The sequence below is a fragment of the Pelodiscus sinensis genome, chromosome 8 (genome assembly GCF_049634645.1).
Source record: "Pelodiscus sinensis isolate JC-2024 chromosome 8, ASM4963464v1, whole genome shotgun sequence".
Taxonomy (NCBI): domain Eukaryota; kingdom Metazoa; phylum Chordata; order Testudines; family Trionychidae; genus Pelodiscus; species Pelodiscus sinensis.
Genome location: NC_134718.1, coordinates 5,094,238 through 5,121,676, shown reverse-complemented (window position 1 = coordinate 5,121,676; position 27,439 = coordinate 5,094,238). Strand labels below are relative to the sequence as shown.

Sequence of the window (27,439 nt, the reverse complement as noted above, 5' to 3'; positions counted from 1 at the left end):
GGTCCCTTCTGACCTTAAAGTCTAGGAGTCTATGTCTCTGGGATTGCTGGATGGGTTCCGGTGTGGGCTGGGTGCTTCCTCGCTGAGACATGGCTGGAGGGAGCCCTTCCGAGCTCCTGATGGCCTAGCCCGCACAATAGGCCACGCCCATTACAGAATCCCCCAATCGGGAACCATGTTACTCTGTCGCGTGACTTGTTGGGGTTCTCGGTGTAGGACCATCGTAGGGCTAAAGGCCCCAGGCCATGTCCCGTATAACCCTACCTGCTGGGCAGAGAGCTGGGCCTCTTTTCCCCTGTAAACCACGCCCTGGCGTTGCTGCTGTATTAACTGTGTTGCTTTTGAATACTAGCGTGTGTGATACGCCTGTGCCGGCCTTACCATGGGCCTTGTCTTGGGGCAAGTCATGGGGCTAGTTTTCGGGCAAGAGGTAATGATTTCTGTCACACAGACGATGGGGTGCCAGGCAAGGCATGATCTAAATAGAGGAGCCAGGCAAGGCATGGGAGCAAGGGGTTGGCTTGTCCTGGCTATATCCCCAGTCATTAGACACAGGGAGACGCAGGGAGACGTTACCTGAATTCCTGGGTAGGCCTGTTTCTCATGAACAGGCTGGAGCCAAAATTGTGTCAGAACAAGCTCTGAGGCCCAAGGAATGTCCCTGTGGATCAGTGTCTCTTAAACTGTGTTGTGTGGTACACTGGTGTGCCGTGAGGCAGTTGGAGATGTGCCTTAAAGGGGCAGGCGACTTTTTTTTTTTTTTGGTTCAACAAAAAATCCTTGGTGTCCCTCATAAAAAAAAATATTGCTTGGTGTTCCTCTGTCTTAAAAAGTTTAAGACACACTGCCATGGATGAAGATCTCCAGGCATTTCCAGAGCAAAAACCCACCTTCCAGCGCTGCTGCCGCAAACCCCTTTGGCACCGGGCTTGTGAAGCATACGGAGGCTTTACAAATCACGATTTTTTTTCTTTTAACCAGGGACGCTGCATGAACTTCACCCGGGTCAAATCCGACGGAAGCACCGCCCCCTACCGCCCGCCGCCGAAGCATGACGACGCCCCGCTCCACAACGCTCCCAGGAGCCCCTCTCCCCCCGTCTCTCCACAGCCTCCTTCCAGGCAGCCGCCGCCTGGACCACCCCCGTCCCGCGTCCCCCCGGGACCGCCTCCGTCGCGCCCGCCCCCGCAGCCCCTGGCTTAGAGTGCAGGAAAACCAAGATTGCTCTCTGCGGAGCGTGGCATATTTATTCAGTCTTGGTTTACAGCCGAAAGGGAGCGAAATTTGTTGCTGGTCAGCAAAAAAAAACCCACAAAAATTGCGATTGTCAGTTTTACTGTATAAAACGTATTTATGCCACACGTGCAGAGTAAACATGCAGTGGGTGAGTCTGCGACTACTGGCTGTAGAACAAAACCAAAAGAATTGTCTAGACAGACAGACAGACACATACGCACGGAGAGAGAGAGAGAGACAGAGAGTTACTGGGATTTATCCACGTGTGACGTTTGTATGACTTTCTATGTCCCATCATAGATGAAAACCCAAGCCAAATACACATGTATTGGTCAGCTGAACGATGCCACATGCAAATGAGCTGGGGAAATGTAATAAATTGAAGGTCGCTCTTTTCCCCGCCCTCGGTAGCGCACAGCCATGCAAACAGGGACCAGTGATTCCCCGGGCGTGTTCATGGTTTGTTCTGCAAGGGAACTTTCCCTGGCTAACGGTAACAGCAAGGTGAGGCAATACGCTGTGCAGGTCCAGTGATTTAGGGTGTAGAATCTGCCCTGTGGTTTTTTCCCTCTGCCTTCTGAGATCCACGTTGAAACCATAAGCTTTGAATTCAACTAGATTTGGCCTTTGTTCTTCCTTTTCCTCAGACACCGCTCTTAGGTGTGTTCTGTAAACCTCTGCCTGGGCTTGATCTTCCCAAAATTCAGGGGAATGAGGAAAAAAAGTTTCTAGGTTTTTTGCCTTCTTTAATTTTCATTTACCTAAGAAGGTCTCCGGCATGGAACAGCAGGGTGTGACCCTTATATGTGACTGCTACTATGTGTAAATAGCACGTTGGGTACATCAGACATACATGGGAAGAGCAGATAGGGACCGATCCCACCTCTGGTTCCCATTTCACTGCTAACAAGACTGAACGATCGATTTCTTCTGTGATTCAGGTGTGAATACACTCTGTGCCACGGCCCCTCCCCTCCACGTGGAACATTACCCACCACGTGTATAAAGCACCCCAGAGTCGGACCTGTCAGAGTGGACTTTTCTTTTGGTTTTTCTTCTTGCCAAACCTATGAGCCTCGGATGCTAGCCAGAGGCACACGCACATGGGTGGGGGATATCTGACGTGGGATTACGGGGAGCCCCGCGATTGGGGCTTGCTAAACGCTAACGCCTGAAGGGGGTTGGACCCAGCACATCCCTAGTGAAGCAAAATAACTCATGGACTTGCATTGCTCGCCCCATCGTGCATTATTATGTATCGGAAAGGGTGTCTGCAGAGCCACGTGTCGGGGGGGTAGGCCTACAGAGGCGGCCCATGTTGTGTTGCAGAATTGTAGGCCTAGAAGGTACCACGAGAGATCTTCTGACCCAGCCCCCTGCTCTCCTAGCAGGACTACGTGTTACATCTTGTGGTGGTCTCTCTGTTTGTGTGGGAGAACAGATACAACCTAGCGCCTCTTGGCCGGATTATCCCAAGAGGAAACCCCAGCAGTGCCTTGCCTTCGCGCTCACGTTACGATCCCCGCCCTGCTGGGGTCAATGAGGCATGGGTTCGTTCGTCCCAGAGGAAATGCCCAGTTGCAGAACACAATAACTAACTTGTTGTTCTTCGCTGGTCGGTCTGTGTTGTGTGTACAGACCGGGGGAGCTGCACCTGTTGACATCAGCAGAGATCTGGTCCTGTTGCCTGCTCCTGATTTAGATCTGCATCTGCAAAGTGTTTGAGAATATGGTTAACGTTGAACTCACGGTTACATCCAAAGGGAAAAGGCTTGGGGGAGGGGAGAACCCTGCATTGTTCTATCTGGAATGCTGCCCCTCCGTTGGAAGTGTTTGCTGGGAGAGCGGTACGCCCACCAATGGACAGCTCGCCTGCAGCCAGTGTAGCATCCAATTAGTCGCTCGCTGTTCGCTTGCTCTGCTTTGAGCTGAAAGGCAACACGAATGTGCCTTGTTCTCCATTTCAGTCGCTGCCACACGGAAAGTTGATCACACCCCCATTTTAATGAGGTCCCCAGGTCTGGCGTTCGACTTGCTGGCCCTGGTTACAATCCGTCCCCCGCCTGGGGTGTTGGGCCTCTGTCAGGCTCAGGCTTTGATCCCTTCTGGGGTCACACAGTTTGTTGTTGTTGTTGTTGTCAGAAGGGGGTTGTGGCACAATGACGTTTAATAGCCACTGGACTACAGCATTGAGCGGGAGCTGGAAAGTGAAATTGACAAGAAGCTAGCGTGAAACTGACCAGGGTATTTTCATTGTTCCAAAGGCAGGCAACACTAAATGTAAAGTGGGTGCAAAAAGGTCATCTGAGGCTTGTACAGATCTTTTCCATTGTAATTATTTCAGGGGTTACAATGCTGCGAGGGAAGCACTTTTGTAAGTCTCTTGGGTGAGATCTTTGGCTGATTAAAATTGGCATTGCTCCATCTGACTTCCACAGAGGACCTGGCCCAGGACGGTTCCTTTCACTGGCCTGCCATTTGAATAGGCTGTTGTTGGTTTGGCCTGTACATTGGGCCGATTGTGATTACAAGCACTGTAAAGAAGTGTTTCAAAGGACTGATTCGCCAGGACCTTGGAGCCTTGGTTCTGATTATTGCCTGTGTCCTGTGTGTGTCTGATGCTTCCCCTGATTGAGTGGAGTATCTGGCACACACCTAACACTGGTGTAAACATTAGTGCAAAGCAGTGGTGAATCAAGCCCCAAGCGATGAAGATTCATCTAACACCACTGCGCTTTAGCCTGTTAACAGCTGTGTACCACCCTCTTTATGCATCAAGATCAATATCCGAGTGGGTCAAACAGTCCTAAATGTACAAAGGTCGGTTCCTCTTATCAGTGAGTGAGCTCGGTGATGGATTGATTTGTGAACTCCACCAGTTCCGATGCACATGCACCATTTCTAAGCCTTTATAGTCATGTCACGGTTTTTGTCAATGCGATCGGTACCATCCTTTGACTTTTCCCTTTAAACAAAGCATTTCATGGAGGAGAAAGCCCTGCTTCTGTACATATCGAGAGTTTCATGCAGAGGAGACCGCACACTTCTGGACTTTACTGCTGGACAGTTAGAGTAATTTATTAAAAGGGGTCTTAAGGTGGCCCTGGATGCTCTACAGGTCGGTGTGATAATACGGTATGGTATTCTCAAATTGTTCTCTGTAGTTTGGGAACCGGGAATTATTGGGTACTGCCTCGTATGTTTAGACATTGTTACTGATCTGCTGCTTTTGAGTAACGCAAAACGTAGTGTAATTAGGAAAACCAGGGGATTTCTAATGTTTGTCAGTGCTTGAACAGATAGGTAGATAATCGATTCATGTTTTGGGGAAGAGAGAAATTGCTTGGTTATAAGGGAAACCAATGTACTGTACCAATATTTTCTCGAAAGGTGTATGCTCTCAGACATAGCGGGGACGTGGGCTGATGCAACTGTCGTGAAATGTTGGGGTGGAGACAGAGGAAGTGGACAGAATGTGTTGGATTTCTAATTTCTAACATTTAAGGGGGCTCTCCAAGCGGGCTGTGGCCGGTACATGCGGTACAATGTTCTGTAACTGACGTGCTGCTTCCATGTTATACCTGTATAACCTTCATGCCTTTGTGCGCCTGCTCCATTTCTCGGAAAACTCCCGCGCCATGCAAATGTGGGAAATGGAGCCAAAGTCTCATAATCCAACGTAATGTAGCCTTAATGGATTTAAAATCAGCAATAAAAGTGCTTAATGGTGACTCATTAGCGCGAATGATTTCGCTCCAAGGGAGGTTTGAAGCAGGGGAAATGATCTGACCCTGTGCCGTGCTGTGCCTCATTAGTCGGGTCATGTTGTGGGCAGAGCACAGAACCGGGGAGACGGGGTTTCCGAGAGCGTTGCTACTCTGCAAAGCAGTGTCCTGCCTCTGATGGAACAGCCAGGTTCTCGCAGCCCCATCGGGAGATTTCCTGCCTTACCCTAAGGCTGACCTATTGAAACAAAACATTTCAGGAAAGAGCTGGACTAATTGGAGAAGATCCAGAAAAGAGCAACGAAAACGATGCAAGATCTAGAAAATGACCCAGGAGGGAAGACTGAAAAGAGTGGATTTGTTTAGTATGGAAAAGAGCAGACTGAGAGGGGACATGACAGCAGCCTTCAAATTCCCAAAAGGATGCTATAAGGAGGAGGGAGAAAAATGATTCTTGACCTCTGATGATAGGACAAGCAGCAAAGGTTTAGGTTGGACGTTAGGACACCCCTCCTAACTGTCAGGGTGGTTAATTGTAACACCAACAGGCAGGATCAAACCTGGGACCTCTGGAGCTTAGTGCATGAGCTACCACTGGAGCTAAAAAGCCAGCGAATGCGATTAGAGCACACTCGTTCTACCGCTCTGTAAGTGGGCTAAGTGCCACTCCGGGGAACAGTGCACCACCCCCAGAAGGCGTGTGGGTTACATAAGCCCTGGAATAAGTTGCCTGGGGGGGGGTGTGGAATCCCCATCCGTGGAGATATTGAAGAGCAGGTGGGACAGACACCTGCCAGGGATGGTCTAGAGTGTGGGTTCCCAAACGGGGGGGGGGGCGTGAAGAAATTCCAGGGGGGTGCAAGGTGACCCAGCCCCCCCCCCCCCATTAATCTCCCCCACCTAATTTTCACTACTATTTTTGTTTTTTGGCCCCGGTTAATTTTTTTTTTTTGCTCAACAAGTTTTGCTGCTATGGGGGGGCGGGGGTTTCTCAAAAATCAAAAAGGGGGTGTGATGCCACAAAGTTTGGGAACCGCTGATCCAGAGGGCGCTTGGTCCCGTCGTGAGGACTGGCCTTGTTGACCTCTCGAGGTTCCTTCCAGTTCTATGAAAACCGAGGAGCTAGCAGCTGTCCAGGTTCTGGGGGTGGGAGGGGGTCGCCCTCTCCCCGTCGCACAGGACAGGAGACTAACCAGAGAGAGCAGGGACGTTGTCTGAGGACTCGGGGAGGGAGCTTTGAACCTGAGGTCTCCACGTTGTGAGTGCCCTGCTCCCGCCATGAGACACGGCCTCTTTTGATTGGTGTTGGCTTCCCTTGATCCTGCTCTGCCCCAGAGGGAATATTTGATGCCCCAACCATGGAATGTAAAGGCCGGCTCATCTGCAGTGCTACAGCTGATCCCGGGCCGGGGCGGCGGCGGTGCTGCAGGGGATGCGCACCCTCTACATACTGACTCAGTGGGCCCCGGCAAGCCAGCTGCTTGTTCCAGGCCTCACCTTCCCCTCGTGCTGATCAGGAATCCCATCCCTGGCCTATCTTCCAGGGCTTAATCCCTCAGGTCTGATCTCAGGGGTGTGGCCGAAAACGCAGCATGATCCCAGTCGGGTCTACAGCCACATCGGCCGCACGCAGGTCACAATTCCAAGGTTATTTCTGCCAATTTCGGGTCCAATTCTGCAGCTCCCAAGTCGCCAGCGGCCCTCCCTGGGGGTGAGCACTTGTATCCCTTACTCAGGCAAACCCCTTTGATTGGGGGCAGCATGTCTGTGCCACGATGGAGGGATTGGCCCTTTCCCTCTCCTTGCTAGCTTAGCAAGGCCTTGATTTTCTCGCCGGCCGCATTTCCTCTGCGTCACTCTGCGACCCGATGGGGCGAGGGGCAGAAGCTGGAGCAGAGCCGCACCGGAAGCGGAGAGGTCAGGGGCCAGGCCAGAAATAGCCGCCGGCCCCGCGGGCGGCAAGGGCTGCTCATAAAAGCTGTTGCAATGTGCAGAGTCGGCACGGCACGCCAGCCGCAGCCTGGGTGGAATGAGAGGGAGGAGAAAGCCGCCAGGAAGCTGATCCGGGCAGAGCTGAGTGGGCAGATGTGAACACAGAGCCAGCTGGAGAAGGCAGAGGCCACTGAGAGGGAAAGCCGGGGAATTCAGAGAGCCAGACTCCTCCCTACGCTGGCCAGGGAGGCAGCCGTACATACCCTGTTCAGGGGCTGTTGCTGCACAGTCCGAACAGGACACAGAATCCCAAAATAGGCAGGGGGGAATGGGTTGTTCACGACCCCTCTCGGCCTCTGCCGCACCCACCACTCCTCTGGCCCTCTGCATCCCTGCAGCGTTGGCAGAAAATCTGGGTCGAGACCAGGGTTCCCTGTAAGATGAGCATGGGGGCAGCCACCCAGGAGAAATTGAAATGCCGCCCAGCTGTTTAGCAGAGTGCCTGCAGCCTCCCACAGCTGGCAGCTTGTGTTTCTACGAGTGGTGCACATGCCTCGGTGCACACAACAAAATGTATTCCACACATGGATGGAAAAATGAGAGGGAACATTTGTCAGGGCTTTGTGAGCCAGGGGAGGGCAGGACCTGACCTATGGGGTCAGTCAGGCTCAGGGATGTGCCTCATGGCAGAGAATGATCGTGCTTCCCGCGGTCAGCGTTGAGTACCAAGCTATGGCAGGCTCAGCTGGGTAAAACCCGAGCACCTGTGGCCGAGTGTCGGGGCCGTGACACTGCTCAGCCCTTTAACGCGAGCCGAGAGCCGCGTCCCTCCCTCAGCCGAAGCCAGGCCCTTCTCTGATCTCTTCTTGCCCCCCAAATCGGCACAGAGCGCAGTTCACCCCATTGGGCTGTGCGGCCTCCCCTCTTTGGCCCTGCCCCCACTAACGCTCTGCCCTTGGGGAGTTACGGGAAAGGCAGCTCCGGCTTCTCAAAGCGCGCCGAGGAATGATGCTCAGAACCCCAGCTACCGGCCCGAGACGCCCAATTCCGCTCGGACCCCAACTCCTCTAACCACCAGCCAGCTTTGGAGTAGCCTGCCCTGCTGAGTTAGCATCTCCCAGCCCGGGTGGGGCCCCACACGGGCCCAGAGGCGTTAAAGCAGGCTGGAGGGGACGAGCGCAGAGCCCCGGCCAATCAGGAAAGGGCTTAGCGGAGCCAATCAGGGCAGAGCTTGCTGGGGCAGCCCTGTATAAAAGGAGCTGCTCAGGCGAGAGCAGGCAGTTCGGCCCTGACCAGAGGGGGTGTGGGGCTCAGAGAAGCACCTTTGGGAGAGCAGGCTCAGGGCGGAGGAGGTGAGAGAGGGAGGCTCTGTCCTGATCCCTGCCAGGCCTTGCTACAAGGACCAGGCGGGTGCAAAGAGTTGCAGAGGATATGGCCCAGGGAACAAGAGTGAAGGGTGGGGGGCAGGATGAGGCTGCTGTCAGAGGGTCACTAGGTCGGGACCCAGAGTAGTGGGTGATCCTGGGTCCCTCCTTGCGCCGTGTCCGGCCACCATTCACGTGTGGCCGGGAAGGTCTGTGGCAGCCCCTGAAGTGAGGGGCTACACTGAAGCTGCCGTTGACCATGGTGCTAGACGGAGGACGGCTGATACCCCCTGGAAGGGGGAGGAGAGACCGCTGGAGCGGGCATGCTGGAGGGCAGTATCCTGAGGACGTCACGGTCCGGGAACGACACGGGCCCGGAACACGAGCGCCGATCACAGACGGGGAAAGACCCCAGCCAGGAGGAGGTGCCCTGTTGACGACCAACCTCGTTCCCTGGCGCTCCCAGCAGGAGGCGCCGCAGCGGTGAGTCCCGTTCCGCAACGCAGCCCGACATGCTGGTTCAGGAGAACAGCCTATGCGCTGATCGGCACTAGGGAGTTATTCTGAAGTCACAAGCGGAGCGTCCACACTGCCAAGCCGGTTTTGTCCAAAGAACAGGCTGGTTAGTCTGAAATCTGCGCTCCTGCTTTCCTGGGGGAATCACGCTTACTTTGAAATCGTTATTATGGGTGTTATTAGTTGGAAATAATTTCCTAGTGTCGACATGCCCTCTGTGATAGCCACAAACTTCCCCTTCCCACTGCCCCGAATCAATGGCAGGAGCCGAGGGGCTGCAGCATTTGGGACAGGAAGTGATCTTGAAGGAGCACTGTGGCTTAGCCAGTTTTCTGCAGCTGAGCTGTACAGCCCCAAGCAGAGGTGGCGACTCAGTTCTGTTCACTGAGAACTGGACAACTCACTCCATGCAATGCTCTGGCAGTCCCTGCCTTCAGCTCCCACCCACAGGGTTGTGAGAACTCCAGACGTGGCCGCCACCCTGGCAGCTGGCATATCCGGGCTCTGGCACGGCCACTCTTAGGATCGTAGAACCATAGAGCTGGAAGAGACCTTAGGAGGCCATCAAGTCCAGCCCCCTTCTCTAGGCAGGACCAATCCCATCTAAATCAACCCTGCCAGGACTTTGTCAAGCTGAGACTTAAACACCTCTAGGGAGGAGACTCCACTACTTCCCTAGGTAACCCAGCCCAGCGCTTCCCCACCCTCCTAATGAAATAGCTTTTCCTGATCTCCAACCTAGACCTCCCCCACTGCAACTTGAGCCCATTGCTCCTTGTTCTGCCTTCGGTCACTCAAGTAGTGTTCTCAAGGCCCCGCTGTTCCTAGGAACCCAGAGTCCCAGCGGTGGGAGGTCTGTCGAAGGAGGAGGGCAGGTCTCAGTGTGGGGACCGGCTGAACGGTGAGTCTCTCCCATGTGGAATGGGCTGGGGAGACGTCCCCGCTTCCCAGCTCCGTTCCTTTCCCTGCATTTCACCAGACGTCGGCCGGGGGAGCAGAAATGCTTTCCAGCCTTAAACAGCCCCAGCTCCACGGTGAATTCTCACCCTCCGCTAATAAATACACAGGGAGGCAATGCCTTTGGCCTTTAGATCAGCAACAGGCCTCTTGCGCCTAGGACCCTGGCAGCTGAAACCTTGCTAGCTTTAGATGAACCACTGGAGGTCAGTGCATGGCAATGTATTTCCAGCAGACATCCTGCTGCAAAGATTTCAAGGCCAGAAGCCACCCTTGTGATTGTCAAGCCTGACCGGAAAAACACCTGCCAGCGGCACCTGGATCTTCTATTTCTTACGCAGGCACCTTATCCAGCTAAGCCACAGCACCTTCTAAAAGAGGGTGTGGGTGGGGGTGTCCACGCCCCTCCCTGCAGCTTGTGTCTAGGAGAACAGTCTGCCGTCCAAAGTCTTTCCACTGATGATTAAGAACAACTTATTGGAATTACAGCGGCAAACAGGAGTGCCGGTCATGGACCAGGGTCACCGAACGAGATGCAGGATAAGTACAAAATACAGTCCCTGCCCCAAGTAGCTTGCAATCTATGCAGAGTCCATGTTGCTGTCAGCTTGGCCAATGCAACCCCATCTAGAGCTAGGGGGCTGATGTGCTATAATAGTCCAGCGAGAAAGGGAACATGCCCATTTAGTAACATGTGTCGCAGGCCACCTACGGTGTTCGGAAACACCCATCCTCTCCTAGGCTAGCAGGCGAGTTGTGCCTTGCGAGGAGTCCAGCTGGGTGGAAAGCTTCCAACAATTTATTTCTGTTGGAAAATGTGGAGCTGATGAAATTGACACACCCTGCAGCCATGTGTCAATTTCAGGGACGTTCCTCTGGAAACCAGGCAGATTTTTGGCAGACTCCAGATAAGCAGGCTCCCAGAGAGCCAGAACCCAGGCCTGCTGGCCCCATGCTGCCAGGTCTCCAGCAGCCTTGTTCTTCCAGGGCTTCCTAGCTCCTGAGCAGTTCACCCCCAAAACACCTGTTCCCAGACTCCCCGAGCTGTCCAGCTGTTCTTCTAGTGAGCTGCCAGGGTACGAGGCAGTTCTCGGCGTTCACCAGGGAGAAAATGAAATGTTGGGGGGTTGAACAAAACTTTGGGAATCTCACTGACTGTTTCATTGGGTTTGTTCCATTTCAGGACAAAGTGGTGTGTTTAACTTTGGACTTGCCCACTGGAGGGAGTTTCTAGACACCGCTGATAATGACCTGCCCTCTTCCAGCTTTTGATCGACAGAGCTGGCTCTGATTCGTCGCTTGCCTCCTGCCGTTGTGACAATCAACTCATTCCTGTTTGCCAGGCATTCGGATATTGTGACGATAGGGCCATAGAAGGTCACGCAGGCTGTGTCTAGACTGGCAAGTTTTTCTGCAAAATCATCTGCCTTTGCGGAAAAACTTGCCAGCTGTCTACACTGGCCGCTTGAATTTCCGCAAGTACACTGACGATCTCATGTAAGATTGTCAGTGTTTTTGCGGAAATACTATGCTGCTCCCGTTCGGGAAAAAGTCTTTTTCTGAAAAACTTTTGCGCAAAAGGGCCAGTGTAGACAGCAGAATTGTTTTCCGCAAAAAAGCCCCGATGGCGAAAACGGTGATTGGGGCTTTTTTGCGGAAAAGCGCATCTAGATTGGCCATGGACGCTTTTCCGGAAAAAGTGCTTTTGCGGAAAAGCATCCTGCCAATCTAGACGCGCTTTTCCGAAAATGCTCTTAACCGAAAACTTTTCCCCTAAAAGCATTTCCGGAAAATCATGCCAGCGTAGATGTAGCCACAGTGTGTGGGGAAACTGGAGTTATTGTTTTAGTAGCAAAGCCACTTACATGTTTTGTGGACAAGTTTTTTTTTTCAAACAGCATTTTTTGCCTATTTTCCCATCTCACTGGTGCCACAAATTATCTCTGCACCATGGTAACTTCTCCCTCAAACCAGCCCTCATCTCTTATTTTTTCCAAGTTAACAATACAATCCTGTATTTCAAGTAGTTTTGCATTTGCCCAGATGAAAACCAGTACAGGTTGAACCTCTCTAGTTTGGCACCCTCAGGAGCTGACCGGTGCCGAGCCAGAGTATGTGCCAGACCACCGGAAGTCAATAGTGTGAGCAGTATGACGTACACTTCCAATGCTCACTGGGCTCTGGGAAGACATGGAGGGGTAAATTCGAGCTAAATCACAGCACAGAACACTGAGAGCCAGGACTGGGGGCTGTGGGAAATTTGGCCATCCCCATGGTAAGTGGACATCCGGCTAACTCAGATCATGCCGGACTACAGAGGTTGCCGGATTAGAGAGGTTCAACCTGTTCTCGGGAGTTGCCTCAGCCAGGAGTGTCTGGATTTGCTTGTCCTACAAGTAAGCGTCTATGTTGCTATGAGCTCTCCTGCGAAGAATGACCCCGTATCTTTGAACTGCAGGCGGAATTCACGGTGCTGCTATGCTAGGGCTGCAAGGGAGCCAATGAGCCATTGGCGTCACTGGGCCCGCATCTCCAAGCTTTGCTCGTGTCGGGGAGTACAGTTGTGCAGAGCCAACGGGTACAGAGGTCAGCCCAGTCTGAGCGGGGGCTGCTGATTCAGCCTCGGAGTGGGGCAAGCGGCGGCAGGTTTCTATTTAGTCCTGCCTTCTCCTGCCAAACTTAGGGTTGCCAGATGGTTTAACAAAAAATACCAAACTCCCTTTCTCCCCCCCCCCCCCCCCCCCAAGAAAAAAACATTGGGGAAAAATTCTGTTGAGAAAAAAAAAATGGCCCCTTTAAATGGCCCCTTCTCACTCCCCCACCCCTGCCGAAAATTGTCCCCACTGGGCTTCCGTCCAAGGGAAACACCAGACATTTCACATGTCCGGTATTTTCTGTTGGTTTTTTTACCAGATGGGGGATCCAAATAACAGACAGTCTGGGTGAAAACCGGACACTTAGCAACCCTAACCAAAATAAATCTATAGAGGCATGAGCTTTCGTGGGCAAAACCCACTTCCTCGGATGATGGTGCTGGAGAGGAAGAACAGGAACCAAGTATTTTTGGAACAGTCTCCCTTTCCGTTAACACCTCAGTTTTACATCAAGAGCTAAGAACGGGACATTCCCAATTAGCCTCATTAGCACCGTTCCTGCAATTGACAGGGACCTTTTTTCTGTTACAAAATACTTGGTTTCTGTTTTTCCTCTCCAGCTCATCATCGGAGGAAGTGGGTTTTGCCCACAAAAGCTCGTGACACTATCTATATGTTTTTGTTAGTCCCTAAGGTGCCAGAGGACTCCTCGTTGTTTTTAAAGTTACAGACTCACACGGCTGCGTGTCTTGTTTTGTTAGGATCCAGGTAGAGAGAGTCCTTTAATAATTAGCGAGCAATTGATCCAAGCAGCATAGGCTGCGCTGGGCCTGGCTGGTCTCTTGACGTTATCGGGCTGGCGTTTCCATGTTGCACAGGCCTCTGGGGCGAAGGCAGGCACACTGTAAAACTCAGAAGGGGAAACTCAAACTTTAGTCAGCCAAGTTTGAATGCGAGCCTCCTAACAAGGGAAGTTCTGTTACTAAGAAACCGCCTCTCTGCCAGGTACAAAAACAGGTCGAACCATGTCTCTAGGGTGTTGCCTTGTGGGAATTATAGAAGAGGAAAGCACGTATTTGTACATTTTTGGGGCAGAGGTTCCAGTTAGACCGTGCAGCCGCCAGTGTGAATAGACCTCTGAGAGCAGAACTATTTTTTCTCGTTTTCTAGCGGTGAGTTTGCACAGGGGTTCTTTTTCTTTTCTGTTCACATGGGCTCAAGCCCTCGAACTTTCAAAGCCCTCATGTGGATCTTGCTTTATTTGCAGGAAAAAGAATTGCTACCAACACTACCATGGCGTGGTGGAAGGGCTGGGTGAGTAGAGAAACACTGTTGTCTGACTCTCTGGATGTGATTTTAGAGGCAGAATGTCGCGCCTGATATACATAGAAGGTAGATTTTGTAGAGACAGAGTAAAATCCTTCCCCTCCCAAAAGGAGCGCACCTACTGCGTGATCACTCTGTGTGTGTGTGTGTGTGTGTGTGTGTGTGTGTGTGTGTGTGTGTGTGTGTGTGAGTGATTGTGAGGAATTTCTTAACGATGTTGACTGGCTTTAAGAAACAGATTGGTGCTTTTATTGCCACTTGTTGTAAGGAGGGTGTGCCGTGCGGAGAAGTCCCTGACCGACAGCTACCCTGAGGAAAGTTGCTCTGCCTTTAGATCGGAGAGCTATGAATTCTTTGGTCTGTCTTCTCTCTTGCGGGGGTGAGTTCCACAGGTCAGGTCCTGCAAATATACAATCCCTCGTTGTTACAAGCCTCTCGATTGGCCAACAGGCTGGTTGTTCCAGCTGTGGTGGTAGTTTCTGGTCTAGGAAGGAGATGAGGTCTCAGATAGCCATGTGGGGGGTTGAATTTCAGGACTGGTTGCTGGCCTACGAGGGAAGCCAAACTACACTGTTCCTTTAAAGTTCACGTTACTTTGAAAATGGGTGTAATCTAGACCCCACTGAAATCAGTGGCCAAATTCCGGTTACTTTCCACGGGGCCAGGATTCTACCCTGTGACTTTGTACTGATTTACCAAGAGCTGGAGATAAAGAGGAGACTTTCTAGGTGACGACATGCTGGTAACTGGGAACGGGTTTGACTGCCAGTCACCTGCCAGCCAGCAGAGCTATCGGGGCTTTGTCCGAGTAGGTCCGAAACCTTCTGATGAAACGTTTGCTTCCAGCTCTTTGGTAGCCTGGATTCTGTCGTTTCCACGGTCTCTGGATCGAGGGCAGGCAAACTGCCTCCTAACCAGCGTGCCCAGCAGAGGATAATTCACTTTTTACAGAGAACTTGAACGTTTTTGGCTCTTAGTCCAAACCGGAATGAAACCAGATTGGGAGTTCTTCGAACCCTACACAGAATGGCATCCCAGTTTTCCGCCCAGCCGCTGTTGGCAGCATTTCAGACCCCCGTGGCAAACAATCACATCCTTACGGGTTAGGGCTGTTTTCTGTTAACTCTTCCATCCCGGTGCCACCTTTCTATATGGCCCAGAATTGGAGTCCAATGGTTCTCATGCGGCATAGATCCACGTACGCCCCAGATCATGTTTCTCATGGTGCTTTTACTGTCCCCAGCATAAAACACAGAGAACAGAGAGGGTGGGACAGAGCGGGTTTCCATCTTGAGTGAGCAAAGCGTGTGCTCTGGTTTTTGACTCTGAGTGCTACTGTTAGGCAGTGAGAAAAGGAACAAACCATCTCATGAAAAATTTCAGATTTGTTTCCATTGTGCAGGACTCAAAGTGAGTTTTCTGTGAGTTTGTCATTTCTTCCTGCCCCTGTTGTTCCTCGCATTTCTCCATGAAACTTCTGAAATGTCAGCATTTTCCTCCCCTCCGTTGTCGCTGGGACTAAGAAGATGTTTGCATTTTGGGCGGGTTTGTTTGTTTTGTGGCTTGTGTTTTCAGGGGAGCGGGTTTGGTTTGTGGTGTGTGTGTTGTTTGGATTTTTTTTTTGTTCTTTGCTTTTCTGCTGCTCTCGCCCTCTTCCAAAGTTGAAGGTGCTTTGGAACATGAGAATGGAAAGAGGCGCAAAACACAGAACCACAACCGCTCCAAAAACCACTCCAAAGCCCTAGAGACACTTTCTGTTCAACAAAACAGAAGCCGGGGAGTGGACCAAAGTTAGAATTTTCTGTTACTGTTTGAAAAACACAGTGAAAAATGTTCAATTCAAAATGCAAAATGTTCGTTATGTTTAAACGCCTTCCATTTAAAAAAAAATCCAAGGGAACCTCACGTTTTCCATGGAAAACATAAGATTTTGGACAAAACCCCTCTTTGCAATGAGACAAAACTGTTTGGAAAATTGGAACTCGCAATAGTCACCAGTAAATAGTCTAAATCAGGAACTTGTCAGGTGGAATAGATTTCTCCAAGCGCCTGTCTAGGGGTCTTGGAAGTGACACATACCCTGACTCATTTTGGCCCGTTAGCTGCGGGGATCACCTGGAACCAGAAAGCCGGATGAGTCCCCGCTGGATTCCTGTCCTAACTTGGTGTGGCCACACCTTTCTCGTTCCCTCTGCTACGCCAGCCAGAGGACACAACTAGGGGAGCGGGAGGGTTATGAGTCATGGCTGATCCCTTCCCTCCAGAACTGACTCAACTCCCTGGTGGGGATTTTTCTCAAAAAGGCTCGTTTAAATGTATTTGCCTTGCTCCTAAACCTCTCTACATTTAAAACTCCCCTTTGCACTCTCCCAGTCTGAGTCATGACCTATGTAATCTGGCCTGCTCCAACTCACCCCCAGGTGGCTAACAGCCTATAGGGACCGAAACCCCAGCCACCCGTGGGGTATCCCAACCTTCCCTCCTTCCTTCATCCATGTCCCGTAGGCTGGTAGCAAGGAGCTAAGGGCATGGGAGTCTGGAGGTGGATTATAAGCAGAGCGCAGGGATTATAGAACCCTAGAGCTGGAAGAGACCTCAGGAGTCATCAACTCCAGCCCCCTGCCCAAGGCAGGGCCAATCCCAACTAGATCAACCCAGCCAGGGCTTTGTCAAGCCGCGACTTAAAAACCTCTAGGGATGGAGATTCCAGCATCTCCCTAGGGAATCCATCCCAGTGCTTCACCACCTTCCTAGTGAAATAGTTTTTCCTAATCTCCAAGCTAGACCTTCCCCGCTGTAATTTGAGCCCATTGCTCCTCGTTCTGCATCCGTCACCACTGAGAACAGCCTCTCTCCATCCTCTTGGGAACCTCCCTTCAGGGAGTTGCAGGCTGCTCTCAAATCCCCCCTCACCCTTCTCTTCTGCAGACTCAACAAACCCAAATCCCTCAGCCTCTCCTCGTGGGTCACGCGCTCCAGCCCCCGCATCATTTTGATCGCCCTCTGCTGGACCCTCTCCAATGCGTCCACATCCTTTCTGTAGTGGGGGGCTGCTAAATCTCTTCCTCCCGCTTGTTCCTTCAGGGCAAGAGGAAAGTCGAGTTTCAAACGTCTAGACCAGTGTTTCTTAAACTGTGTTCCGCTACACATCGGGGTGCTGCGGAGAACAGAGTTCAAAATGGCCGCCCTTAAAGGGGCAAGGTGACTTTTTTTTTTTCAACAAACTTTTCCCCGCCTCTTTTTTTTCCCCCCTCAACAAAAAATCCTTGGTGTTCCTCCGTCCTAAAAAGTTTAAGAAACGCTGGTCTAGACCACACTCTGTGTATGTCCACTGGAACTGGCACTCATGAACGCTTATTAGAGGAAACTCTTTTGTGCTCTAGGTCCACTGGGACCTGCGTTGAGCCCCATCAAACTCATTGCACGCGGGAGACAGAGTTGTTTTTTCTTTCAGAGTGAGGAAGATGGCAGCTCACTGAAAGGCATCCTGCACTTTGACCCCGCGCCCGATGCCCAAGTTCTGTATAAAGCCATGAAAGGACTTGGTGAGTTGACTGTGTTCCCGGCCATGTATTTCAAACATTCTATGCATCGATTAGAGCATTAGTGCAATTCCTGATCGAAAACGAGAGCCATTTGCGGCATTACATGGGATTCAGGCTCCAAGCTGCTCCACAACGTGCCTAAACCCCTTGTCCAGGGCAATGGGTTTGGGAGGGAGGGAGAAGTCACAGCTGAGGGATTTTTAGACCCATCTCATTTTATTCTCCCGCCCCGTGTGTTTACACCCTTCCGGCATTTGGTTCCAGGGACAGACGAACAAGCTATCATCGACATCCTCACCAAACGGAGCAATGCCCAGCGTCAGCAGATTGCCAGATCCTTCAAGGAACAGTTTGGAAAGGTAATGCAGAGAGAGGATCTGGCTGATCCGTTTTCTCTTTGCGCTGCATGGAGCTTTGCTGGAGAAGAGAGGTGTCAGACTAGATGGAATGTCAGAGGCTGTGTATTAGTATCGCCTATTGGCTGGGCCGGTGTTGGAGAAAGGAGGTCGGGGCGGGGGGGGGGGGGGATATCTTCTGTCGGACCAACTTCGGTTGGCTACAGGGACAAGTTTCCAAGCTTACACAGACAAAGCTGGTCCAATAAAAGACATTCCCTCACCCATCTGCTCTACCCAATTCACAGCTGTGCAAGATGCATCTCGGACCATGAAATCTGGTGCCCTCCTGTGAAATCAGGCCTTTTGTGGGCTTTTATCGTCTTCCCCCTTGAAATCGGTTTAATATACCAGTGTTCTCAAATTGGGGATTCTGACCCAAAAGGGAGTGGCGGGGGGAGGGGGTCACATGATTATTTTAAAAGGGTCATGGTGTTGCCGCGGGTCTGGCCCATGAAAGCTCATCATCTAATAAACCATCTTGTTAGTCTTTAAAGTGCTACATAGTCCTGTATTTTGTCACAGAGCTGGGTCTGAGAGCCGAGCTCTGCAGGCAGCAGAGTAGAATTAAAGGTGGCAATAATGTACCAGGTTAGCCTTCCTTCTGTGCTGCTATGGTGGCATCTCTGCCGTCAGAGCAGGATTCCTGGCCAGCAGCTGTGTGGAAATAAGGGTAGCCATACCACACCACATGCAAGAACCTTGTAATCCCCCAACTCCTTTTTGGATCAACCCCCCAGCAATGACAATGCCGTGAATTTCAGATTGAAAGAGTTGGAAGCATGAAATCCTATGACCGTGAAATTGACCAAAAGGGATCCTGAATTTGCTCGAACCCTACCTTGGTCAATTTCAAGCGTTTGGGTTTGTGAAGGGCCCAGATATTGCAGGTATTGAGGGAAGCCCTACAGAAATGCTTCCACTCAGAAGATCTGCCTGCTCATCAGCCCGTAGGGGCTTTTGTAATAACCCAATTCCTACAACGCTGTGGGTCACGATGGTGACTGAAGTTGACACGGGGAAAGGGTTGTGCAGCTTTGGGTGTGCTCTTTCCTTACACGTATCCTTCATGTTTACCAGGACCTTATTGAAAGCTTGAAGTCTGAAGTGAGTGGCAAGTTTGAGAGGCTCATCATAGCTCTTCTGTACCCGCCTTCCAAATACGACGCCAAGGAATTGCACGACGCCGTGAAGGTAAATCAATGACAGGCCGGTTAGTAACGGTAGCAGGAGCGCTGGGCTAATTTCCTGTAATTAGTAACTTTGCCTGGTATCACTTCTCAGCAGGCCAAAGTCTGTAGCAAATGTTTGGTTGGCTCTGCTGTTATGTCACGTCCTTCCATGGAAAGGGCAACCCTTCCAAAAGTTGTTGATGCCTTTTGACTGGAGGCCAACAGCAGAACGGCACAAAGCTCCCTCATCATGGTGGCGGAAAATTGCATCTTGCCGCCACTTACTCTATACGATTCCAAGGATCCGTCCTCTTGTTTCTGTCCACAGCTCTCCACTAGGCCTTCTGCTTCTGCCTTGGCAACCATAGCTTCCTTCTCTCTGGGCCCCCGGAACAATGCCGGGTCTTCACAAAACCCAGCTGCGAAGATCAGCCTCCTCCCCATCAGCGACCACATCACCGCCTCCCTCCGAGGGGTCATGTGCAAAGTCCTCATTGTCCCCTTCCCGGCCGGTCACAGCTCACCCCCCTTCCGGCTTGTCCCCTGTCATCGGTTGCACATTTGCTCTCAGCCGCTCATTCATCAGTTTCTAACCTCAACCTCCCTGCACCTCCTCCCAGCCTGCCCTTTGTGTGGGATGTCCTGCTTGGACGAATCCATCAGACTACTCCCCTTCTCCTATTTCAACCCCCTAACCGCGGACATGAAGCCCATAAGAAATCAGCCAGGGGCAGCTGGGGTGATGTCGTCCTCCAGGTTGGAAGAGGTCGGGGTGGGAGGTTTGCATCCCAAGGTTGTGACGCGGGACTTGGTTTTTTCTACTTCTGTTTATAAAGTTGCAAGCAGACAGAAGCCTATGAAACTGGAGGCCGGTGGCTAGATTTCATTGCAACCCTGCCTTCTAATACCACTTAGCATCGAAAGCCCCGATCAATGCATTTACATGGGCAGAACCCCAGAAAATCAACCTTAACTCTAGGGACACTCAGAGGCACTTCAGCAAACCGTTCGGTAGTGAGACTGAACAAGTCGCAAGTGGTTCCCGGTTCCGTAGTGCCGATTTCTCGCAGCCTGCAATAGACCCTCTGACATGTTGGTTTTGAGACTTACTTTTCCAAAGAGAGCTTGAACCACATGGCGAAATATTTTCTCCCACTCTTTCCCCCCGCCCGTTTCCCACTTCTCAAGGGCCTCGGAACAAGCGAAGGTGTCATCATTGAGATCCTGGCGTCGCGGACGAAAGTGCAACTCCAGGAGATAATCAAAGCTTACAAAGAAGGTAAAGCCGCTTCCGCCGGTGCCCCAGGGGGAGTGAATAGAAACAGGGAATCGTCAAGTGATCCACCCTCTGTCACCCATTCCCAGCCCCTGACAAACAGACAAAAACCATCCCTGCCCAGCCTGGCTAACAGCCATGGATGTACTTAACCTCCATGAATTTCTCTAGTTCTTTTTGGAATGCCGTTAAAGTCCTGGCCTTTACAACATCCTTTGGCAAGGAGTTCCACAAGTTAACTGGGCACCGCGTGAAGAAATACTTCCTTTGTTTTAAATCTGCTACCTATTCATTTCATTTGGTGACCTCTAGTTCTTATGTTATGGGAACTGTCACGTTCCGGAGTCTAAGAATGGAGCCTATGCAGGGTCTTAACACGCTACAGAGTCTGCCACTTGAGCCTATGCTTCTTTTGGAGTCCAATTAGAGTCGCCTATTGACACGCTGTCCCTTCACTGCCACAATGAGCACGGCAAGGGGAGGGGAGACTCGGACCTGCCCTCGCTCCGAGTCTTGGCCCAGGGCCCTAAAGACGTTGTAGCCTTTTCTCCATCTTGGTTGACGGGGACTCGGCCCGTAACTCATCGACCTGCAGGTTATTCACTGGCCCTGCCATGGGCCACTTCCTCCCCCCGGCTCTTTAGCGAGGGCACCACTGGAGCTCTGGCCAGGCTCCCTCCGGCAGACCTTACCTCCCAGCTGCTGGAGGCTATGGGGCTCCGCAGCCCTGGGGTCCTCCTCTCCCCTCTTTCTGGCTGGACTCCGCATCCTTTACACCCTCCGCCCCATGTAGGCATCCGGGATGACGCCTCCTGACGCTTGGCTCCGCCCCCTTCCCTCTCGGGGTCGTCCTGCGTGGCCACGCATGCGGCGCCGGCTGCTCCCAAGTCCTTGCCGCGAGCTGGAGACCGACTACCCCGCCACAGGAACAAATGAATAACTTTTCCTTATTCACTTTCTCCACATTTGTCATGATTTTATAACCCTCTAGCTGCCCTCCCCCCTTAATCTCGCTTCGTGTAGGAGCCGTTCCAAACCCCTCATCGTTTTTGTTGCCCTTTTCTGAACCTTTTCCAATGCCAGGATATTTTTTTTGAGCTGAAGCCACCACATCGGTAGGCAGTATTCAAGATGTGGGTGCACCATGGATTTATACAGAGGCAATAAGATATTTTCTATTTAATCTCTATCCCTTTCTAAATGATTCTTTAAGGGTGAGGTCCATACCCATCCCTTGGGGCTCAAAGGCAGCGTTTGGCCTTGAGAGAGGTTTTTCAGAAAATAAGGGCCTGATTCAATAAGGTTTTTTATTAAACACCTGCTTGGCTTTTAAGCATGTGCTTGGACACTTGGCCTCAATGGAAGTAGTGATCTACTTAACCTGCTGGCCAGCGTCCCCACTAATTGTTTCAATCAATGTGTGGAATAAATTTTGTGCTCTGCACCAAGGTGTGTGCAGATGTGCACCACCCAGATAACATGTGCTACCAGCTATGGGCACTCTGCTAATAAGCTGGGCAGCATTGGCATCACTCCTGGGTGCCCGCCCAAGCACTCAGCTTCCAGGCAACCCTGCTGCTGAAGCATGTTCTTGAGTGAGCGCTAAGAGAGCTGCTCACAGCCATGTGTTTCTCCCGGGTTTCCTTCCCGGGGCCTGGCAAGCATTGCTTTGTCTCTGGAGGGCATGGTGTCCCCTCGGTCATTCATTCCACCCTTCAGTGAGCGCCCCTCCTTGGTACCTTGCAGAATACGGGTCGAACCTGGAAGAGGACATCAAATCCGACACGAGTGGCTACTTCGAGCAGATCTTGGTTTGCCTCCTGCAGGTAAGGTAGTGATGGAAGAAGGGGGGCGGGGGCAGGCCTCTTCATCTCCCCTTCGTCGGACGGGGGCTAGCAGTCAGAGCAGGCCTGTCACAAGCCCACCCACTGCTGGTAGCCGCGGGGAGGACAAGATCATCATCCTCAGAGTGATCCCCAGAACTACATATCAGTTTTAGCAGAGACGATTGCTCGTTTGGGCACTCGGCCAGGGGTGGGTTGACCGTGCGTTGTTAGGAGAAGAGGGATATGCCTGCCTATCTACATTGGGTGGCCCTCGCTCTTACCATTTAGGAGACGTTCTTTAACAAACAGACAGACACAAAAGACAGAACTGTGTAGCACTTTAAAGAAACAGACAGACAGACAGACACAAAAGACAGAACTATGTAGCACTTTAAAGAAACGGACAGACAGACAGACACAAAAGACAGAACTGTGTAGCACTTTAAAGAAACAGACAGACAGACAGACACAAAAGACAGAACTATGTAGCACTTTAAAGAAACGGACAGACAGACAGACACAAAAGACAGAACTATGTAGCACTTTAACGAAACAGACAGACAGACAGACACAAAAGACAGAACTATGTAGCACTTTAAAGAAACAGACAGACAGACACAAAAGACAGAACTGTGTAGCACTTTAAAGAAACAGACAGACAGACGCTCTAAAAACATAGATCTAAATACGGGTTATTTATCTTCAAGAGATGAAGGGCTAGAGGATAAATTCATCCATCTTTACAGCGCTTTGAGAGCCTCATTTGGGCAACACTAGAAAAGCAAATAACCCTGTTCTGTTTGTACCCGCCTAGGGCGAGAGGGACAACCCAAGGTGCCATGTGGATTCAGCGCTGGTCCTTCAGGATGCCCAGGTATTTCTGCAAAGGGATTGGTCTTTTCCCACCACACTGATGCTTAGGCTGTGGCCGGAATGGAATGGAGTTACTCTGTAACAAAGAGCTACTCTCCTGATGTGTCTAGACTGGCCAGTTTTTCCGGAAAATCAGCCACTTTTCCAGAAAAACTTGCCAGCTGTCTACACTGGCCGCTTGAATTTCCGCAAAAGCACTGACTTCCTACTGTCTGAAATCAGTGCTTCTTGCGGAAATACCATGCTGCTCCCGTTCAGGCAAAAGTCCCTTTTGCGCAAAGCTTTTGCGCAAAAGGGCCAGTGTAGACAGGTCAGATTTGTTTTCTGCAAAAAAGCCCTGATCACGAAAATGGTGATCGGAGCTTTTTTGCGGAAAAGCGCGTCTAGATTGGCACGGACGCTTTTCTGCAAAAAGTGCTTTTGTGGAAAAGCATCCATACCAATCTAGATGCTCTGTTCCGAAAATGCTTTTAACGGAAAACGTTTCCGTTAAAAGCATTTCCGGAAAATCATGCCAATCTAGACGCAGCCTCCCAGTTTAGACAAACCGGGGTTGTGGCGTGAAAGGATCTAGCTTGCCTGGCAGCATAAAACTGGAGATCCAAACAACATAATCCTGCTTGGCACCAAGTACGTGAACCCCTCCTCCGCGAGATCCAGGCATCCATTGGCACTGGGAGCTGTAACCCACGTGTTTCACTCACAGGCTCTTCACGCCGCCGGGGAGAAGATACGGGGCACCGACGAGATCCAATTCATCACCATCCTGTGCACCAGGAGCGCCCCCCACTTGCTGAGAGGTATGGGGCAAAAGAAGAAAGTGTCCCCCGTGCAGAGCATTTGGCACAGCTGCAGATCAGTCTGTTTGCTGAGGCATTTGGACACCACAGAGACTGGGGTGTTAGACAGAGATGGCTGGAAAGTGGGACGTGCTAGGGGAGGGAGTAATATTTCATTGGATCAACTTCTGATGGCAGGCACAAGTTTTTCAGTTTCATGGAGTTCTTCCTCCGGTCTGGAGATGGTACCATCTCCAGAGCCGAGGAGAAAGGTCAGTGATGCTCAAAAACCCACAGAAATTGGTCCAATAAAAAGTATCACTTCAGAGACAAAAACAAGGAGGGGTCGTGTGGAGACTAGCAGATTTATTAAGGTATGAGCTTTCATGGGTAAAACCCACTTCATCAGATGAATTGGAGTGTATATATAAACCAAAGAAAGAGGCTAATCCAGTTAGGCTGGATATGGCTCATTCACAGCAGTTGATGTGGAAATGTGAATATCAAGTGAGAGGAAATTGCCTTTGTAATGAGTTAGCCAGTTAAGATCCTTATTCGATCCTAAATTGATAGTATCGAATTTGCAAAGCTTAGGATCTGGGTCAAAAGGCTCAGGCTCCCCATCCCAGCCGCAGGAAGCTGGCGCTTCAAACTTGGGTGACTTGCTGGAGCGCCAACGTGGGCTCTCCACTGCAGGGAGGCGGGCCAAGTCCATCGCCCACCTGCAAGAAGGGTCAGGAGTCCTGTGGCACCTTGTAGACTAACAGATGTATTGGAGCATAAGCTTTCGTGGGCAAAGACCCACTTGGTCAGATCTGAAAGCTTCTGCTCCAATACATCTGCTAGTCTATAAGGTGCCACAGGACTCCTTGTCGCTTTTGCAGATCCAGACTAACAGGGCTTTCCCTCTGATACCTGCAAGAAAGTTGTGGACCACGAATGGTCTATAGACCACACTTTGAGAACCACTGCTAGAGTCTATGGGCTTTGGATCAGGCCCAGTGGAAACCATGCACAAAATGCCCGGGGAGTTGTTTGGCGAGGATTTAGTCATCCTTTGTTTGTTTGTTCCCCACAGTCTTTGATGAATACCAGAAGCTTGCTAATAAAAGCCTAGAAGACAGCATCCGGAGTGAAACCCATGGCTCCCTAGAAGACGCCATGCTGGCTATTGGTGAGAGATGCGGGTACCCTTGCTCTTCTCCTGCAGTTGTGGGCTAAACATCGTAAAGCACATCCAGCCCATAGTACCAGGGCACTTTTTAGCCTCCTCGATCACCTGGTTTAGGGAAGGCAACAGAGAGTTGAATTACTCTCCCCTGCTGTCCCTGGGTGAGACTGATCCCCGGCACTAACGGAACCTTCTCTTGTGTCTAGTGAAATGCACGAGAAACGTCCACGGTTACTTTGCGGAGCGGCTGTACCACGCCTTGAAGGTAAGATTGTCTCAGACGTGTCATCAGATTTGCACAGACTGGGGTTAAATCCAGGCTGGGTTTTGTTGTTTGAACAGTTGTGGTACCACGAAGCGGGGAGGAATTTTTCAGATGCATTTTTTTTCTCAGTGACGTGAAAACAAACCACAGAATTCCAGGGGGGAGTACATGGAAATTCACAAAGGATTGTGTCCATACTAGGGGAGATCTTTAACTCCCAGATTAGGGATGTGACACAGAAGTGTGTGGCCTCCTCCAGGCAAGACTTCCCTCACGTTTTTTGTTTCCATTGAATATCCCCTTCATAAGGGTAAAGGACTCCACAGATTGGCTGGAGGCCTGGGCAGATGCTGTGTAAAGCTATGATGCTTGGTGCACTGTATACACCAATAAACTGCCACTCCTCCTTGCAAGCCACCAGGGACCAGGCTGAGCGGCAGAGCAGGGCCAACAGGATCTGAAACCTGCTCTCTTCCATCTTGGTCCAACTTCTCCCCACCTCCAACCCCAAAAAGAGAGAAACTGAGGCCAGGCTACACGTGTGGCACTGTCACAGTGATCCATGTGTCGTTGCAGGGGGCAGGCACTAGCGATGGGACCCTTATACGGGTCATCGTGTCCAGGAGCGAAATTGACTTAAATCTCATCAAGGCCGAGTTCCTGAAGATCGCAGGCAAATCCCTCTCCGCCATGATCGTGGTAAGCAGCCGCCTTGGTGTTCTGAATCACGTACCTGCCTTTCTAGCACGCCCCTCCCCAGGGTGTCTGGGAGCTGTCAGAAGTGTTCGGGGGGGAACAAACCCCTGGAGAAGTCCTCCGAGAAGGCTCAGACTCTGGAAGGAGTCGGGGATCCCTCCTCGTCCAACAGGGAGCCAGCTGCCCGTGCAGCTGCATAGCAGAATGTCACCCGCGGTGCTGATGGAGGCTGGTTCTAGAGCCACGTGCTTTGAGCCCTGCAAGCTGAAGCATCAGCCAGGGGCTGGAGTCAAGGGTCTTGTTTGCAGAAGGCTCAGGCCTTGCGTGGGTTGGCCAGGACTGTGGCAGGCCGAGCTTTCTGCCTGTCCCCTCCCAGGCACAACAACGCCCCTTCCGCCTCCGTGGTGGTCCAACACCCGCTGTCCCTGAACCCCACCCTGGCGGTGTTTGGCTTCACACTCTCGGAACACACAGCCGCTGGGAGCACACACTTCGCATGGAGTCAACCGCAGCCCCGCGCCTCCCCCGTAGCAGGGAAGGCACAAGCAGGCACCGGTTGTATAAAACAGTAAACACCGGTCGCCTGTTCCTGCCTCTCTTTCCTCCCCGCTCTAGGATGTTCTCTGAGCCGGGTGACAGACCCGTAGGTTGTCCCTCATGGGCTGTCGCAGGCTGGGTGGCGTGGAGGAAAAATGGTCAGGGTGATTTACATCAGTTGGCATATATTGTGTGACAAGTCTAGAAATGGACCTTTTTCTAGCCCCTCAAATGCTTTGGAGTTGGATTCTTCCAGTCTCCACTCTGGTTTCTCATCCCTAGTCCAAAGCCACCTTCCAGAATGGGGTTGAAATCCCCGTTTTCTCCCATCCCGTCTTTCTGGTTTGTTCCCTGCCCCTGTGCGAACGGCACAGAAGCCCCGTACGACCCGTCTCCTGGGAAATCTTTCTGCAATTAAGGCCCTTTTTCTAATGGACCTTGTCAGCATCTGTCATGTTGATTAATGATCGGCCGTCGAGGGTCCTGCCTGGATAATTTCTGCCGAGACGTGGCAGCAGGTCCCCCGCCCGCAAATCCCCAGAGAGGCTGAAATGAACATCTCATCACGTTCCCGTTAACGCTCCCCTGGACAGGGGTTGGGGGATTTGTCTGTTTCTTAAAAACTTGACTCACTAAGCACATTGAGCATGGAGAATGGTCGATCAATCCTCAGGCGGCTTGAACCTTGAATGCAATGGGCTTGGTTTGACTTATGTTTATGGGATTTTTTCCCACCCCCTTGAGTTGTTCCAGTGGAGAACTGGGCTCAATATATTACACTGAAGGGAAAACACATTTGGCCTGTTTTCTCCTCTCCGTTATAAGTTAGGACGAAAGACAGAACTTTGTAGCACTTTAAAGACTAACGGCTGCATCTCTATAGTCTTTAAAGTGCTACATAGTTCTGTCTTTTGTTTCAGCTACACCAGACGAACACGGCTGCATCTCTGTCACTATTATACGTTAGGACTCTGTCTTTCTCAAAGCCCATCAGATGCAAGTTTATCCCACAGAGCTAACGCACATCCGTCCATATTCCATTTTGGTTTTGTTATTCCCTCTGCCAGGAGGACACGAGCGGTGATTACAAGACAGCCTTGCTGAGTCTCTGTGGCAGCAACTAAGTGGAGAAATCTGAAGGGCAAAGGCAAGATGTGGAAATGGAGGCCTGGAAAACTTTGGCCAGGAACAAATGTCTGGGAATGCATGTCTAGAAATTCCCTAGCACCGAATAAATAGCAAATGGAAAATCTG

At 51.3% G+C, this 27,439-nt stretch overlaps 2 protein-coding genes across 5 annotated transcripts in view; both read left to right on the top strand.

Annotated features, from left to right (window-relative positions):
• ANTXRL (ANTXR like) overlaps nucleotides 1-4,967 on the top strand; it is a 50,916-nt gene extending 45,949 nt beyond the window's left edge. Inside the window, exon 18 of the mRNA XM_075935709.1 lies at nucleotides 982-4,967. Within this exon, the coding sequence (XP_075791824.1) occupies nucleotides 982-1,203 (222 nt within the window). The 3' untranslated portion in view covers nucleotides 1,204-4,967. The remainder of the gene's footprint in view (nucleotides 1-981) is intronic.
• On the top strand, nucleotides 4,216-27,439 carry LOC102461149 (annexin A8 like 1). 4 transcript variants are annotated; one of them, XM_075935736.1, is made up of 13 exons: nucleotides 4,216-4,354; nucleotides 13,592-13,638; nucleotides 17,105-17,195; nucleotides 17,460-17,554; nucleotides 18,671-18,784; nucleotides 19,951-20,041; nucleotides 21,785-21,864; nucleotides 22,679-22,738; nucleotides 23,444-23,537; nucleotides 24,595-24,690; nucleotides 24,894-24,952; nucleotides 25,529-25,651; nucleotides 27,253-27,439. In XM_075935736.1, exons 2-13 carry the CDS (start codon nucleotides 13,618-13,620, stop codon nucleotides 27,307-27,309), a joined length of 981 nt encoding a protein of 326 aa, XP_075791851.1. In that variant the 5' UTR covers nucleotides 4,216-4,354; nucleotides 13,592-13,617; the 3' UTR covers nucleotides 27,310-27,439. The 4 variants fall into 4 exon arrangements, with proteins under 4 accessions (XP_075791851.1, XP_025037942.2, XP_075791852.1 ...); XM_025182157.2 differs by having other exon boundaries at nucleotides 4,233-4,371; XM_075935737.1 differs by lacking the exon at nucleotides 4,216-4,354 and adding an exon at nucleotides 13,307-13,329.

Excerpts from the sequence above, each read along its gene's own strand:
- LOC102461149 (XM_075935736.1), top strand. The coding sequence starts at position 13,618 with ATGGCGTGGTGGAAGGGCTGG. Across the intron at positions 22,739-23,443 it reads TGGTCCTTCAGGATGCCCAG|GCTCTTCACGCCGCCGGGGA; the intron begins GTATTTCTGCAA and ends TTTCACTCACAG. Across the intron at positions 24,691-24,893 it reads AGACGCCATGCTGGCTATTG|TGAAATGCACGAGAAACGTC; the intron begins GTGAGAGATGCG and ends TCTTGTGTCTAG.